We start from the raw sequence: 17,212 nt of genomic DNA on the forward strand, positions 1-17,212 counted from the left end.
TGGTCTTTTTTTTTTTTTTATTTAAAATTTAAAGAAAGAAATAATTCTCACGATAACATTCGATAAAAAGAATTTATTTTAAGAAATCTTTACGGTAATTTGCTTTGTCGAATTTGATTATTTTCACAAAATGTGTTATACTTCGGAAAAATATGCACTTTTATAATCGAATAATTAAGTAACATAGACAGGTCAGTTCTTTAATCTTGCAAAAATGTCATTTTCTTCTTAAATATGAATTAATTAACAAACAATTATTTCAAGTAATTATAAAGTAAAATTATTTTGTTATTTAAAGAGTGCTCAGATTTAATTGAATGTAATATACAAACTTCTTTATCAGAATAATTTAAAACTGTCCAAGATACCAATAACAAAAGTGTTATTAAATGTTCGAAAATGTACACATTAACATATACTGCAAAATTAGGCTTCGTTTTGGATTAAAATATGTATTTAAATCTTGACAAAAAACTGTTTGATTTTGGCTGTAACAACTATGTGTATTTTCTTAAGATTTAATGCGATGGATTCAGTATACCGAAAATCGATACAAATGAAAATCAAATTCTAACGAATCGCAAAAGTAATAAGTTACGAGCAAAGGTACCAGTTAGTTTTGTATACAGCTGTACAAGTAAATTTTTAAAGAGCAGAGACTATCTTATTAGTACACGTTTAATGTGCGAGAAAGTCTTAAAAATAATATAACAAAATTAACACTTACGATTCAAAAGACTCTGTCAGCCGAGATAATTCCTAATTTGCATAAGTCCTTCGAGTAAGTACGCTTAAGGACAGTTTTCATACAGTTTCGTCTACCGAGAAAATGCTTTCAGTTCTATGAAAAGGTACCATTAACGTTTTAATTACGAAATGCAGATCTTTTGCTTTCGTAGTATAAAGAAGGTATAAAATTTGATCTTTCAAACGAGGATACATTATATGTATATGTATGTACTCTCCCTAATATCAATTTTACAGTTATCCTCTTTAGCCTAATTTAACACCAGAGCAGAATTTAATTACGAACTCTTGCAACTGATTATTCAAGTTACGCAATCAACCCGTATTTAACGTTCGTAGTTTATCGAAAAAAGTTTTTCTCACACTCCGAAGCTGAAGATCTGCAAGTTTCGAATTTCGAAGTCGACGAGTTAATTTAGTTTGGAAGTTCTTTTATTAAAGTACCCTTTGTATTCCCTAGACACGTCTATCTAGTGTATATATATATATATGTATATATGTATACATATACATTTATTCTCGTGTATGTACATACGAATTGTTTTAAATTCACAAGGTAAATGACACCATTACAGAGCGTATAAGAATTTAATTTGATGAAAGTAAGTATTATTAATACTAACTATCATATGAGAATATTTTTGTGAAATATAGATTGCTAAAATTGTTGAAATGTTTAGTTTCCTAATTGAATTAGTTTTATAGTTTTATCTGGCTTCTTCTACGAAAATCATTATAAAAATTACATCTGATAAGATGTCTCCTTCAGCGACTAATTAGGAAAAATTAATTTTTTTTTCTATTTTATTATCATGCATATCGTTCTTGTTAATGTGTGTAAGACATTTTATGTATTGATATATTTGTATTATAAAATTCATTACCTCGGAAATATCTATTTCATATATATTTACTAACCAATTAACGATTTCGAATTTATGTATCAATTATAATCGACGGTGCGTGTAATATACAGAAGATTTGCATATGAAACAATAAATAAATGTTTTCACTTGTAATATCCTAATTTTTTGATCACTATATCACTTTATATGTCAAAATGAAATTAATGAAATTAACAACTGGTTCCTAATGAGGTCGCGATCAGTAATGGGTCATCTACCTTATTCCTACCAGACCAAAAGAAAACATCTGTAATATTTATGATACTAATTTATTTTTTCGTACGATTATATCCTAAGTTATTTACGTCCGACGGAATTTTTACACCTTACCAATTACAAACAGATTAACGTACAATATTGAAACATATGTTGGATCTACATAAATTTACTGCACAGACAGAAAGTAAAACGGCTACATTCAACTTTTACCATAATAGCATTCTTCCACTGAAAAAAAAACCATCAACCTGAGATCCTTTTAAACAAACAGACCTGGGTCAATTTTAATTGAATTTTAATTTCAATTGAAAAATAATTATTTGAAATGATTTATTTCGAACTGTTACAGTAAATAGAGTTATTCAAAAATAAAGTGAATATCAATTCATTTGAAATAATAGCTATTGCAAAAAATTAATTATTTAGTTAGTTTTTTATCTAATATTGTTCCATGATATGCTATATTTCAAAAAAACGTCTATTATAATGCTGTATAATTAATTATATACCCTATACACGTAATTATAATTACTATTTCATCTTCATCACTTTCAAATTCGAAATCGTTATGTACTTATGATTTTATCTGATACAATTTTGTTCTACAAAAATTCATTTCATTAATTCAATTCATTTAATTGAATTTTATATATATATATATATATATATATATATATATATATATATATATATATATATATATGTATAAATTTCTTTGTTAGGATAATTTAAAAATGGCCAAGATACAGCAACAATAATTAAGTGTTTGAAATAACATTTTAAATAATTATATTTGATATAATATTTCAAATAATATCATTTCAAACGTGCCCAGGTTTGAAACCGAACACTCTTTCTAGACAACATTAATAATGTCTGATACCGACCAAAAGTACCCTTACAACTCACTCTTTCGAGTGGATATTTTCTACGCGACGAGAATTTAACGACCGAGAAGTCGGCCTCAACGAAATTGTATTCTTTACTGATTGTACGTTTGTACAGCACCCCTCGTTCTGTCTCGCCAAAGACACCGAGCAGAATAACTCTGCAGATTATAGACAAGAATAATATACAACACTCGATGTTATCGATCTTCGTTCACTTCAATTGTAAACGTGAAAAAAAAAAATTCTGCGATGAAGACTGTCCGATAGAAAATTTTTGAAGCGAACGAGATAGATGGAGAAATTGTACTAGGTAGACTATTAGAGATGTGTATGAATTTTATTACAACAGATGCGCTGATATGTGTATAAGTGTATACTACGAAAGATCGAGAGTGGTAAATATTGAAACATAAAGATCAAAATTCCTATTCAAGGAAGGTGAAACGACTGAAATTCAATATCATATTTAATAAATTAGTATCTCGTTTTCGAACAGGAAACACAAGTCATATGCTTCGACTCCGATGTTACATTTAAATAACAGAAGTTTAGAGTGTTACTCGTTTGTATGAAATAGATAGTTTATCTTTCAATTGTGACCATTATTATTATTCGTATGGAGTCTCGTAAGTTGCCATTCATATTTAACTACGTATATACAGGGTGTCCTGACATCGGTGGTACAAACGAGGTGGGGGTGATTTTGCATAAAGAAAAAAACAAATCGAAAATAAAGAATAAAATTTCTTCATTTGAGGTTTCGTTCTAGGGAAAATCGGTTTTGAATCTTCAGCGAGTATGCGTACACGTAACTATGGTTTAGATGGATGGATCCTGATATAAGTCATATGTCACTTATAAGTAGTACTAATATCATTAGTATCACGATGATGCGCTGTATTACTCATTTCTATCTACAGATTTAGAGTATATTCAAAATCGATTTTCTCGAGAACGAAACCTCAAATGAAAACATTTTATTCCTTATTCTCGATTTGCTTTTTCATGTAGAATCACCGCCTTCTCGGTTGTACCACCGATGCTGGGACACCCTGTATAATACATCCTACTTTCAGCGAAGTATTCTCATTTCATCGATAACGAGTGAAATTAAAAGAATTCTTGGACATCCAAAATACAGTAGAATATCGTTTAATTAAATGGATTGGGAGGAACATTGTTCGAGCAAGATAAACTTTTTCATTGAATTTTCTGGGACAATTCTTGCGCTACTATTACTAAATAAAGTTCTTCCTGAATGTAATCTAGCCAAAAAATAACTTGAAAATGGTAAATAATTGAAATATAAGAGTACGTTTTATCTATTGGGATTCTATTTATTCTTAAGATAATGTCTAGTTTTGATTTCCTTTAAATTACTTTGTACGATTTCTTTTGCATTACTATTTGCATTAATACTCACTTTTCTCGTAAAACGGTGAGTTTAATCAAAGAAATTAGTCCAATTTTATTTGCATAAGTTTTACATATTCTTGCCAGTATAACAACATATCATAAAAGTTACTTTTATGTTACAGTTACAAAAATTATTTTTGGATTCACTAATTATCAGAACGAAATGAAAATCACGTGAATATACTTTAAAAATGCTTCCCTTCTAAGGTTTTAGTTTATAACGTACGACATTCTTTAAAAAATAAATTTTGAAATAAATCTTCGAGCGAACAGTGACACAAATATTCGATTTGTACGATTAATTCGTTATTAAAATTAAAACATAATAAAAGATCTAGATCAGAACTTGACAAATTGTTTTAAAAAGGGATAAACAATAAAAATTTTAACCTTCGTGGGCCAAGAAAGAGTTTTAGAAGTTATTAGAAGTACCTATAGAATTCTTTTGGTGAAACATAATTACTCTTTATTGGAGTTGATTAGATATTCATACTGAATAAGACTGATTTGTGACAAATAACTGCTTCGCATCAATACTAGGTATTCTATGAATATTGAAACAGTAATTTCAATGGATTAGATAATGTTTGCCTAATGTGAAAACGTCCAAACATTCCCAGTTTACATAATTAAAATTAAGACGAATGAATTCGTGTTTGAACTTATTTTCACTGAAAAAAATGTGGTAAAGCCATTGGTGATACACTACTGAAGATATAATATAACAATAATTTTTATTTTAAAACTCTTTGAGTGTATTCAATTTGTGCAGTAGTTTCTGTATATTAAACTTATTATTGAAAATCGATTTACCATTGAAGGATTGAATTATACTTTGTTACCGAGCGAATAGACTGATTTGTGAAGAAATTTCATGTAGTTTACCTTTGAAAATGTCTTTCTATACAGGTAGGTAGTGCCAAATATTGTAACTAATTCGCGTAGAACCATTCACGATAATTTGTAAACGAATGAATATAACTGTGGCATATTAACACTTTATCTAGTGGAAATCTATTCGTAGATATTTTAATTCCGAAGTCTACATACCAGAATTTAGAAACTGTACTATTAGTTGTCTGCTTACAATAACCAATTTGGAGAAAGAGACAAAACTTTTGGTGTACATATAGTCGCGGACAATAGATTTACTCAAAAGAGAATAGAGAAATAGAGATAAAATAAAAGAGAAAATAATCTACATATTTATGAATACAGTCGTACTAATATTCTATCGTAACATTAAAAAATGCAAATACCTCTTCATAGAGCTTTTCAAATTGGACAAAAAACAATAATCGATTTTCGACAAAATCATTCATTTAAAGTCTTTTAAAAGTCTTTCCGGGTCAGTAGTTGAAATGTTAATAACCATCTATGAATATTGAAGTAGCAGTTCTATAATTCTGACGTGAAGTTCATTTAAAAATCATTCTTACCTCGCAAGTGATAGTTTGCCAATGTCTGATCTAGATAACCGACATTCTACTGTATTATCGGATTCATCGATTCATGGTAAAATGAGGAACTCGGAGTAACGACGAAAGAGATCATTAATGGTTCTCTCGTCTCGGCGCAGTTACGTATTCTCCCATAAAAGTATTACCTTTACTTTGCCCGCTCGAGGCGAATCGCAAGATTTATAAAGAAAGAGAAACGCATTCGTTGTACATATAGCTCGTATATAGGTCGTCTTGTAATTCTATTTATTAACTGATATATTACCGCAGTGACGTATCTTCTGACTGTATGTATAATATATTGTATGTTACATGCCTTCTGTCAATCTGTGATCACACTTTTAGGTATGATTGTTCAGTAGCGAGGCATTAGCGCGTGTTACAGTTATAAATTTTGCACAATCCTAACGACAGACAAATTTCCCTTCATTATAGTCAGTGTGGCTGTTCGTTACGTAATGATTACAAGATCCATTTTAAGTGATTAGACAAAAAGTCTGAGGAAATTACATAAAAAGGTTCTAACTTATTTTGGAAAAAATTAACATTGACGAAAAAGAAAATTGAATAAATTAATCGTGATTACTTAAAATTGTTTGGGGAGGGTAGCTTTTCCTTCGTTATTTATTAGTGAATGTAAATATTCGAAGAAATCTTGTAGAGATCTGTTATGTAATTTATTCAATTTCATTTGATGAGGTGATAATGAGGTCATAATTTAAACAATGTAAAACATAGAAGATGAGTTAATGGAAACAAACGAAATTTTTTCAGAAGAGAGAGAATAAAAAATTGAAGTAGGAAATGAATATAAAACTGAAAAATAGAAAAGATAATGCATCCAGAGTATCGTAAACTTGCTAACAATCCGAAAGTTTAAAAAGTAACACATTTCTGATGAGCAAAAGTTAAATACATATATACATGTTTGACACATATTAAATAATAATCAAATAAATCATTGCAATAATATAAAAGCTAAGCATTCACAAAGATCCAATAAAAATTTTAATAAAAAAGGCAATGCTACCTTCCCCAATTATAATTACAAATGGTTCATCAACAAAAAAAGCTACAGAATTTAAACAACTTTAAACATTCCTAGCTCGAGTATTGCTAATACGATCTATTTTTGAGGGAATAAAAGATCGATTACCATACGAATAATAAATTAACTAGGAAACTGAGACAGACAAGAGTCAGCGACTAAAAGCTCGCAAGAAATTAAATTACCTCTGTTGCTCGACAGTTAAATACCTTTTATCTTGGACGGGAATTTATTAACGTCACGATTAGACGAAAAACGAACGCCAATGTTTGTTCGGTGGCTGGAACCGCCCTTCCTTTTCTATTATTTAACCGCCACACTGTGACAGTGAAATGTCTGGCGAGTCCGTGTAATTAAACCGACGCTTCTCGACAGCGTCGCGATGGAGAACGGAGACGCGGAATGCAATTTAATAATAATATGTTTTCGTGGGGGTTTCGTGCAAAATTTAAAACTGGCGTTCGTACGACCAGCGCTACGGAAGAGTTTGCGAAAAGTTCGACAAACGGATCGTTCGAATACGAGTACAAACCTTGGCTACGGATATTTCATCGGATGCATTCGCCATCTAAATTAGATGTCGAAGATTTAAAGGAACGGGGGAATAAGGAACGTCGATGATGATAATGCTTGAGACATGGGACCAGGAAAAAGTTTGTTGTAACTACTTTTCCCGGCTACTTTTTTATTATAAACTTTTTTCATTCAACGACCGTTCCAATGATTCGTGAGTTTTGATGCTAGTCCGTCTATTGTCCGGTTATACGATTTTCCGTAAGCAAAGTCGATGAAGGATAGCGAACATTAAAGAGGAGACACGGGAGAACTTCCTCGGAAATGACCTGTGCTTGTTCGTTAGAAAATTTTACTTTCTGGTTAATCCGTGCAAGCAGCGAACGTAAATTAAAACTATTAATGCTTTCTGCTTGGGTAGTAAAGGAAACTACTTGATTATAAGTTACAACTTTTAATTTACGGAAAAGTTTGTTTTAGAAGCCTCTGGGGCTGAAATGCAATGTAGTAATTGTTTTAAATTATCTTTTATAGAGGAGGGATTAATGTTAACGAACTGTCTGGAAGCGGAGAATTTTTGTATATAATATTAATTATATTATACTAAACTTCTTATGAAAAGACATATAAAGGAAAAAAAATGTATGTTTTGTATAATATTCGGTATAGAAACTAATTCTGTGCCTTTCTAAAGTGAATTTACTATTTACTTCTAATATATTTACCATTTATTTATTTCTTCTCTCAGTTACGCAATCAAAAGACCATATTTAATTGTAAAAACAAAATCTCGAAGACAATCCAAGCCAATAAATGTGTTTCATTAGTATGAAAGTTGGTAACAAGATGATGAAATATAAAATGCGATATATGTATTTCTATTGAAACTGCCGCCGTAAATGATCAAATGAAAATGCTTGTAATTAATTTACACCTAATTTTACACCTAATTATTTTCAAGCACACTTATAATCTTCCAAAAGAACGACAATAGACGAAACTTTACGATTACTAGACTTTGTATATAATAGATATATTATTATTATCATCAGATTGAAACTTGCATTGTGTATTTTAGATGAATTTTTAATGGAAACTAGATTGAGGACTTAGAAGGTTGGTACTTTAACGTCACCAGAAAACAAGTAAACATTATTAATAAACTACAGTTACAAAGGATTAAATGTAATGGCACAGAATTAATTTCCATACCTATTACATAACATAATAAATTATTTATAAAGAGTATAAAGAAATGAGATTGTAAATATTCCATAAAACGAAAATTGAGTCATTTGGTTATATGTATATGTAATTCCCTTTCCTTTTCTCAAAGAGTACAAGTAATTTATTATAAATTGCAATATGTTTCTTTATAAATAACTTGCTTTCTAAAAGAGGATCTAATTCTAAGGAGTGAAAATGTTTATGTTTAATGCTTGGATAAAGTACCCAACACACTAAATTTTCTTCAAAAACGTGTCGAGTGCGATACAATGAGCAGAATTACGAAATATCATCGTTTCAAAAAGAGCACTTTATCTAATAAAAACTATAATAAAATAAACTTTTAATCTACCAACAGAGAAAATGGCAATAGTGTAACCGGACAAGTAACTGTTTCTTTCAATTACAAGACTTGTAGCGGTCGTAAAACTTATGTTCTATCGGGAGAAAAAAATTCTAGCTGTATAACTCTTTAAAAAAACTCATAAATGTGCATATATAATATAGGATATCTCGCTTAAAGCGAGGAATTACATATATTTCACTTAAGCAACAAAATACAATTCCAAGTGAACTATTATCTACGCATCCGCAAAGGATACGTTGTGAGATTTGCTAAACCAACCCAAAGATTTTATTCTAGTCGTAAATATTAACGCCAGTTTTACGGAGTTATTTTGACCCATTCGGAATTTCACGAGGAGAGCTACAAAAACCGTTTACATTTTTCGCCGACCACTCGTGCTGACTTTTACCCATATAAAGAAACGAGCATACATCCAAATTACTTCATAGATAATGTAAACATGATCAAAAGGTGCTTAAAAAAATAAGCATAAAAAATAAATAAAAATAATACAGTAAAGATAGTTCGAACCTCCGTAAACTCAGTGTTAAATATCGGTACAGATTTTAAATACATTTGTACACCAGACTCGTTTCTCGACATTTCGTTTAGAATTATTATCAATTATATCGTATGTTATTATCTCTGCCGTCGTTAAAATCAGTTCATAAACACTCACTACTGAAAACACATCTACGTTTGCCAAATTATAATTCAGCCGCGTTACAATTGCATTCTAATAATCGTACATTTATCTTCGTCATAATGGAATAAGTAAGTTAAGAAACTCTATTATCCACGTATATATATATATATACATATAACGCGTATACTTGCACTCTTTCTACGTCTATGAAGTATACACATATATGCGAGAATGCGAGCATTTAACAATGCATAAATGCACACGACTCTCAGTGATCGTTTTAACATTGAGTAGCGACGCGTCAAATGTAATTATGCAAGCAAACAAAAAATCGACAGGCACTGCATGCGTATTCATATCGCTTGTCGTGAAAATTATAATATGCATATCCCCTGAATTCAACGTTCGAATAAATCCTTACATTGTTGTCTTAAACGCACTTACGATTTATGCAGTGTCCGTCCAATGGTGTATACGTTCGAAGAAGCATGTTCTTATTTTGTAATAACGTATTTCAACGAGGATGCATCCGCGCAACTTGTACAAACGTAATACGATGCACACATGTATCGGCAACAAGTAAAAAGAATTTCATTACGGAGCGCAATACCAGGTTACGCGTGAATACCGTTTTAAATTGTTCGTCGGTAGTCTGTTGTTTCGAAAATAAAATTTTATTTTACTAGTGATAGATACAAGATGTTCACAAAAATACTAGTTGGTGTTTTTTTTTTTTTTTTTTTAAGTAAGTATTAGACAAAAATGAAAGAGGAAAAAGTATGTAGTCTTCTAATGTCAGTATGATAGCGCATATCAATTTTTTATATTTGCAATGTTTTTGGGAAAACGAAGGTGACTCAATTTTTTAAATGGAGTACTTTATATTTTTTTTTATGTAATATGAAACTGCTGTGCAAAGTTAGAAATGAACAAAATAATTCGACTATTTCTTTTCAATGTGTTTAGAAGTATATTTTATTGGTAAGACTATTATTGATGTTCAATATCACCTACTTGTGCATGAATGCACATTTCAGGTCTATAAAGTACATTTTTATATAAAATATACGTACATAACATATATGTATATACAAGGTGTCCCAAAAATTTTAGAGATCCTTGAAAGGGGTGATTCAGGGGGTGATTTGAAACAACATTTTCGCTAAGGATAAAATTGCTTCAAATCACCCTCCGAACCATCCCTTTCAATTAACTCCAACATTTTTGGGACACCCTGTACATACACTATACCACCACTCATATTTTGGAATGTTACGAACTTTTTAATCAATATGAAATAGAAACAATTGTATGAGATGAAGAGCAATTATATTAACATAAAACTCCATATTTATCACACTCTTACAGCTTATATAATTGTTACTTTTCCTTTTTTACTGAAAATTCAGAAACGTTTAAAAATATGAATGGTGCTATAGGTATCCTTCACAGTGTATGTATAACAACCGTGCAAGATTTAATTTAAGAAATTAAAGGTCACCTTCGTTTCCCCAAAAATATTGCAAATATAAAAAATTGATATACGCCATTGCGTTGGTCGTAGAAAACTAGGAAACTTGTTCCATCATCGTTTATTTCTAACACTTACTTATTTACGAGAAAAACGCCGGTTAGTATTTTCGTAAACACCCTACATGTTGCGTGGGAAAATGAACGCTTCTTTGTTTCTTCTCTTTGCTGCTGAATAATGTCGTACCGATGAATATATCTTAATGCATTCATACTAAAAAATAACCATATACTAAAATAACCGACAATTCCAAACAATTGTCGATGAATATATACAATTACATTCAAACTAATCGTGTAAATTTTAAGAATAAAATTATTTCTCTGGAATTCAATATAAGGAGTAGTACAAATAATTGCGAATGGATTTTGTACGATCCAGAAGCTATCCAATTGCTTGATTCATCTTCGAATAGAAGTGGTACGAAAGATATGCCACTATGATTGTATGGTGCTACTTGTTATATACCGCCGAATATGAAAATGATTAACTACATACGTTCGGAATCGACTATTATTTCTTGCGTAGTTAGTAGTAAACGATAGTAGATATAGCGCCGTTCACGAAATAAGAAACAATATATAGATGTTGTAGAATAATAGAGTATAACATTCCCAATATTTTCTGATTACCATTCTTTGTGATTACTAGATTGCGGATGTTTATGCGTTTATAGAAAATGGATTTATAAGAGAAATATGTATATAAGAATGTATACAAATATGAAATATCACGAATAACATACATGTTTTAATTTTAATAAATGAAGTGATTTAACCAATGAGATAATCTAAACAGATTAATCAATATAATAAACAAAGAAAGTGATTTAATTTAAATAATTATCGTTTAGAAGATAAGACATATTTTCATTCGAGTTTCAATTCTTTTTATGTATCTGTGAAAGTATTAATTTGCATAAACATCTGCAGACTAGATAATGTATTCTAGCAAAATTATGTTTTACTTTTTTAACGTTTACTGTTTTTATTATCAACAAAAACGATTTTTGTAAAATTTTAGTTGCCAAGTAGATCAGTGCATGAAAATTAAATTAAGATTCTCAGTTTCATATATATCGTTTCACGTTCATTTAGATATAGATGTATTGATTTTCATATGTACAGAATTTAAAGCACTGATTCATTGTATCACCTATTTTTCGATTACATAAATCTACAGAGCTAATATTATAACAGATGAACACGAGCATGTATATCTATTGAAAGTATTGTGATCTAATTAATCATAAAAATTGTACCGAGTATATATCAAATGTTTTGTCCAAATTCTTTATTCTGTAAATGTTATAAAATACCTCTAATCGACTGATGAGAAATAGTCAAAACATCGATATGCGCCTAAAGTTAGAGAAATCATTTAAAAGCGTTGAGAAAGAAACATTTAATTAAGACGGTATAACGTATAGACGATGGAAATCGTAACGTTCATGGTATTGCTGGAATAGTAATTCTTTGTAAAAACAAAATGTCATAAATTGAGTTAATTCACAGTTCTTAATTTTTTAAATTATTTTCAAATTATTTCGATTCTTAAATTGTAAATTATTTTTTTTAATACAAACTGAAAATTAAGTGAAATAATCGACTTGAAATATCTTATGTGAAAGTTACTGTTACTCGTATATACAAATGCCAATTTAAAAATTTGTTTTCTTCACCACTGCACGTAATAAAAAAGCAAATTGCGCTACAAACATAATTAAAAATAACAAATCATAGAACTATTATTATACTTTAGATTTTTTCGAGCTAGAATTTTCAAAAGTTGTCTAAAAACAAATTTAATTTCTCACTTTTAACTGTTGATTTTACGAAGAATCGCCTCGATTGTACCACGAATCTCATCCTAAATACGTTTATAATGAATAGCATTTTAAAAATGCATTGATTTGCCATCACTATTTTTCTTTTGTACCAACGATTACGTTGAATGTTTCGAATTATTTGCATAATAATGCGTATATAAATTAATACTACCTGTAACTTTGTATAAATATAATGTAGGCACTTGACTTCTCGAAACAGAATTTCTAAAACTGATCATCGCATAATCAATTCAGACAGTCGAATAGCGAAGAAAACAAAGACTGGAATTCAAACATAGTGGAACTCTTTCATAATTTCGGTGTTCCAAATAATTGGCAATTAAAACCAGCCCCGTGGACCATTATTGAAAAGCATCAATAATCTGATTACAAGGTTATAAAACGATCTCCATTAATTTCAATTGTTCTTACTTGAAACTTGTTTAATGACTGTCTGGGTATATTTGTGACTGTTTAAACGAGATTGTCGAGAGCTACTACACTTGAAACTCTGAGGACCATAAACTCACAATATAGTTTCTTGTTTCCTTCGAGGAAATCTTGATCGAGGTGTTTGAAACATTGAAACTACGACAGTACACTTCGTTCGCGGTACTCGTGTATCATATTAACATTACTTCGTTGTAAAATAATAAAAAGAAAAAAAAATGAAATCGATGTTGTGTCCGAATAAATGTCCATTACATCGTCTGCACGACGAAACATAAGAAATTATTTAATCATCAGTTAAGAGACCTTCGATTAGGTTGATCAAAACAGTAGCGTCAATGTACCGTGTTAACTTATTATAGATGAGTAGATAAATGTCACGAGCCTCGTAACATATGATATAATCTAAAACAATGTGACAATTATTTAGTTAGAATTTCATATATATCGTAAATATGATTATTTTGTACTAAACGTATGTCGCGTTGATGTATTTTTCGCAAGCGTCGTTGCCAACAATACCATCTTAGACGTTATTTAGCAAAAAAAAAAAAGAAAGGAAACGGCGTTTCATTTTGTGGATGTATTTTATCGTGGATTATGTAAACGTAGATTTTATAATGTTGTAATAAAAAGATTTCTTTTTATATAGCTGGATTTACTCTTACAATATATAATTACAGGTAATATAATTCCTTGCAGTTTATTAATTTTTTTAATGTCTAGAAACTTTTTAGACAGTATCGATAGACACATAGTAGTAGAAATAGTGTTATGGACTGTGTAGCTGACAAATATGAATTATCTAAATTGATTGTATAAATGCATTTAAATTTTCATTAGCTTTTTATGAAACTTCTTCCAGATAAAATCTTTATTGTCTTTTATGAAACAATATATTTTGTCTTCGTATCAGTTAGGAGTCACCATTTTTGTTACATTTTACCCACAAGGTGAGTAGTCTAACTGTTATTAACACTAATAAATTCAAAATCCATTTTAACACATGTTCAAATAATCCGCCAATACCAAACAAGTAGTTTACAGATGGCACACATATCAAAATATTGCCACACTGCCAGTTGAGAAGGAACTTAGTTCACAGTTTTTAAAGTTTATAATTAGTTTTGTAGCATTGTGTAGTGAATTCGACATTCTAGATGCATAATATTGTTGAAAGAAAAAGTAAACCGTTTATATAATTAACTGGTAGACAAAGTTTTCATGTATTAGAGGTTAGTATTGTGTGCATTTACATTTAAACGCGTACTGTAAACATTTAAGCATCAAACATTAGGCAAACTACTTTCCACTTACTATTCACGAAAATATAAAAAATCACTATTATTATATTATTATATTATTATTGTATTATAATATTTTCCTTGAATTTCGTTCATGACATTCATATCCAATTGTGAGATATTAATATCGATACATTTTTACATTGTTTTTGTAGATATGGATCCAGAGTTTCTCTCTAGACTGATTCCACAAAACAAAGATCACGTTCGTCCAGCGTGTAAAAAATGTGGATATGCTGGGCACCTAACGTACCAATGTCGTAATTTCATCAAAGTCGATCCAAACAAAGAGATTGTTTTAGATGTTAGTAGTACAAGTTCAGACAGTGATGAAAATTATGTGACTCCACTGACTGAATTACGTGAAAAGGAATTAAAAAAAAAGCAAAAGGAGGCTAAAAAGAAACACAAAAGCAAAAAGAGCAAAAAGAAATCTAAGAAGCGTGAAAAATCAGATACAAGCGACAGTGATTCTGAAACAGAAGTTTCTAGCGAAGAAGACAAGAAGCACAAACATAAGAAGAAGAAGAGAAAGTCGAAACACAAGAAACATAAAAAGCATAAGAAAAATGATTCATCAGAAAGCGATTATGATGATAAGAAAAAATAAAATTGTAAATACTGACTACTTGTGACTCATATGATGTATATAAATAAATTTATATTATTTGTAAAAGTTTATTCAGTTACAGTTTATTTAATTTTTTCGTTTCTTAAATTCTGTTTTGTGTCTATTTTCTTTCCTTTCATTTTTCTTAGGGTTTCCTTTTTAATTTTAGGACAATTAAATATTTCACAACTTCAGAAAGCTACGAAATGTTGTTTGTTTTAAGCAATGAAATTAATTAAGTTATCAATTATTATTTATAATCATTTCTGCATTTAAATTGGAGCATGCGTATCGATAACTGAAGTAAATTTTTTCCTGCGCAGACGCCATATTCAGTCATAATAAAGGAACTGAAAGGAACTGCCAAAGTATTTATAGGTTAGAATAGGACTAATCAGTAAACATACCATGACACGACACGCGAGGAATTGCACGGCTGGTGCTGTTTATACGTATCACGAAAAAAAGAAGGATGCAGCAGCCTCAGGCTACGGAACAAATACACAAAGAGTGGGAAAGGATTCTGTCAAAAATTTTGACTGCTGTTGTCTCACATTACAGCCTTGCAGAAATCCTGTCATAACGTTTGTATATTTTGTTGTACATTTCATTTGCTGTTCTTGTTTCATATCGCCAGTTACATATGTTTAGGAAGGATGGCTATTTATTTGATAAAGAAGCAATTTTGGAATATTTTTTAACCAAGAAGAGAGAGTATGCAAGAAAGTTAAAGGAATATGAGAAGCAAAAACAACAACAAGAAGTAAGTAATAAATCCTCTTATAACGCGGTTTCCTAATCATTTATAATAAGCTCTATAATGCTTTCAGGAACAACTACATGAAAAAACAGCTAACGAAGAATTGCAGAAGTTACAAAAGTTTTTAAAAGGAGAGAAAAATATTGTTTCAAGAAGTCAAACTGCAGGCGAATCAGGTTCTTCAGTTTCTAATATGTGCAATGGCAAGGATAAAATATTGCCCAGTTTTTGGATCCCTTCTAAAACACCAGAAGCAAAAGAAGTAATATTGCAAAAACCTGATAAAACAATCTACTGTCCTATTAGTGGAAGGCCATTAAAAATGAAAGATCTCATGCCTGTGAAATTCACAGAAGTAAAAGATCCAGATGACAAAAAGTCTCTTATAGTTAAACAAGCACGATATATGTGCCCTATTACACATGACATCTTAAGTAATAGTGTACCATGTGTGGTTATAAGGACAACGTACGGTTATTTCTATACTAATATGTCCTATGGTTATTTACTCACTGCAAGTAATTGTTACTTTGTTTTCTTCTAGCGGCGATGTAATTACAATGGAATGTGTAGAAAAGATTATAAAAAAGGATTGGATTAATCCCTTGGACAGTACAAAATTAACCGAAGCAGATATCATACCACTTCAAAGGGTAATTATTAAGGATATCATTGAAATAAAATGAACCGAAGCATATGATTGTTTATTATCATAATATTGATTCTTTTTTAGGGTGGTACGGGATATGCAGCAGTTAACAATTCTCTAGAAGGTAAACACGAGAGGCCAGTATTACAAGCATAAAAAGAATATGTGATCACTGCAACTTGATTAAATACATAATGTTACACAATTGAATGTACAAAAATACATGGACTTAATCTGATCTGTATAGTTTTACTATATATATTATTAAATTGTACCGAATGAAAAATATACAACATAACAAAAATTTGAGAAAATGTTAAACTCCTTTTACATAATAATTCACATGTCATACTTAAATGTGAACCATACAAATTTTAAATGAAAGTTATATTTTTATTATTTACAAATACATTGTATAATACATAATTACTCACTTTGATTACTGGAACCTTGGAATCATTGGAAAGCATCACCTCTTTTGTGCAGCACACATTATTTCACACTTTACAATTAACATTTTCAACACTATAATTAGTAATTTTGATAACCTACATTTCTTATATTTCTAAACAAAATTAACTTTCTATGTTCAATGACTATGATATAAAGCCAATCATATTTATTAACGTTTTAACAAAATTCTTTAAATAAAAGAATGATTTT

General features: G+C 29.9%; 2 protein-coding genes and 1 long non-coding RNA gene across 3 annotated transcripts in view; 2 read left to right on the forward strand and 1 right to left on the reverse strand.

Annotated features, from left to right (window-relative positions):
* Positions 1-17,212, reverse strand: part of LOC128888137 (uncharacterized) — a 174,271-nt gene that overhangs the window by 118,124 nt on the left and 38,935 nt on the right. The gene's annotated exons all lie outside the window — the stretch shown is intronic.
* LOC128888099 (protein SREK1IP1-like) lies at positions 14,285-15,211 on the forward strand. Its single transcript, XM_054144739.1, has 2 exons — positions 14,285-14,461; positions 14,686-15,211. The coding sequence occupies exon 2, from the start codon at positions 14,688-14,690 to the stop codon at positions 15,138-15,140; it is 453 nt and encodes a 150-aa protein (XP_054000714.1). The 5' UTR covers positions 14,285-14,461; positions 14,686-14,687; the 3' UTR covers positions 15,141-15,211.
* On the forward strand, positions 15,002-16,867 carry LOC128888062 (nitric oxide synthase-interacting protein homolog). The gene is made up of 6 exons (XM_054144684.1): positions 15,002-15,144; positions 15,464-15,724; positions 15,792-15,903; positions 15,971-16,368; positions 16,445-16,553; positions 16,634-16,867. Exons 2-6 carry the CDS (start codon positions 15,549-15,551, stop codon positions 16,703-16,705), a joined length of 867 nt encoding a protein of 288 aa, XP_054000659.1. The 5' UTR covers positions 15,002-15,144; positions 15,464-15,548; the 3' UTR covers positions 16,706-16,867.

The sequence above is a fragment of the Hylaeus anthracinus genome, unplaced genomic scaffold, assembly GCF_026225885.1.
Source record: "Hylaeus anthracinus isolate JK02 unplaced genomic scaffold, UHH_iyHylAnth1.0_haploid 11989, whole genome shotgun sequence".
Lineage (NCBI taxonomy): Eukaryota > Metazoa > Arthropoda > Insecta > Hymenoptera > Colletidae > Hylaeus > Hylaeus anthracinus.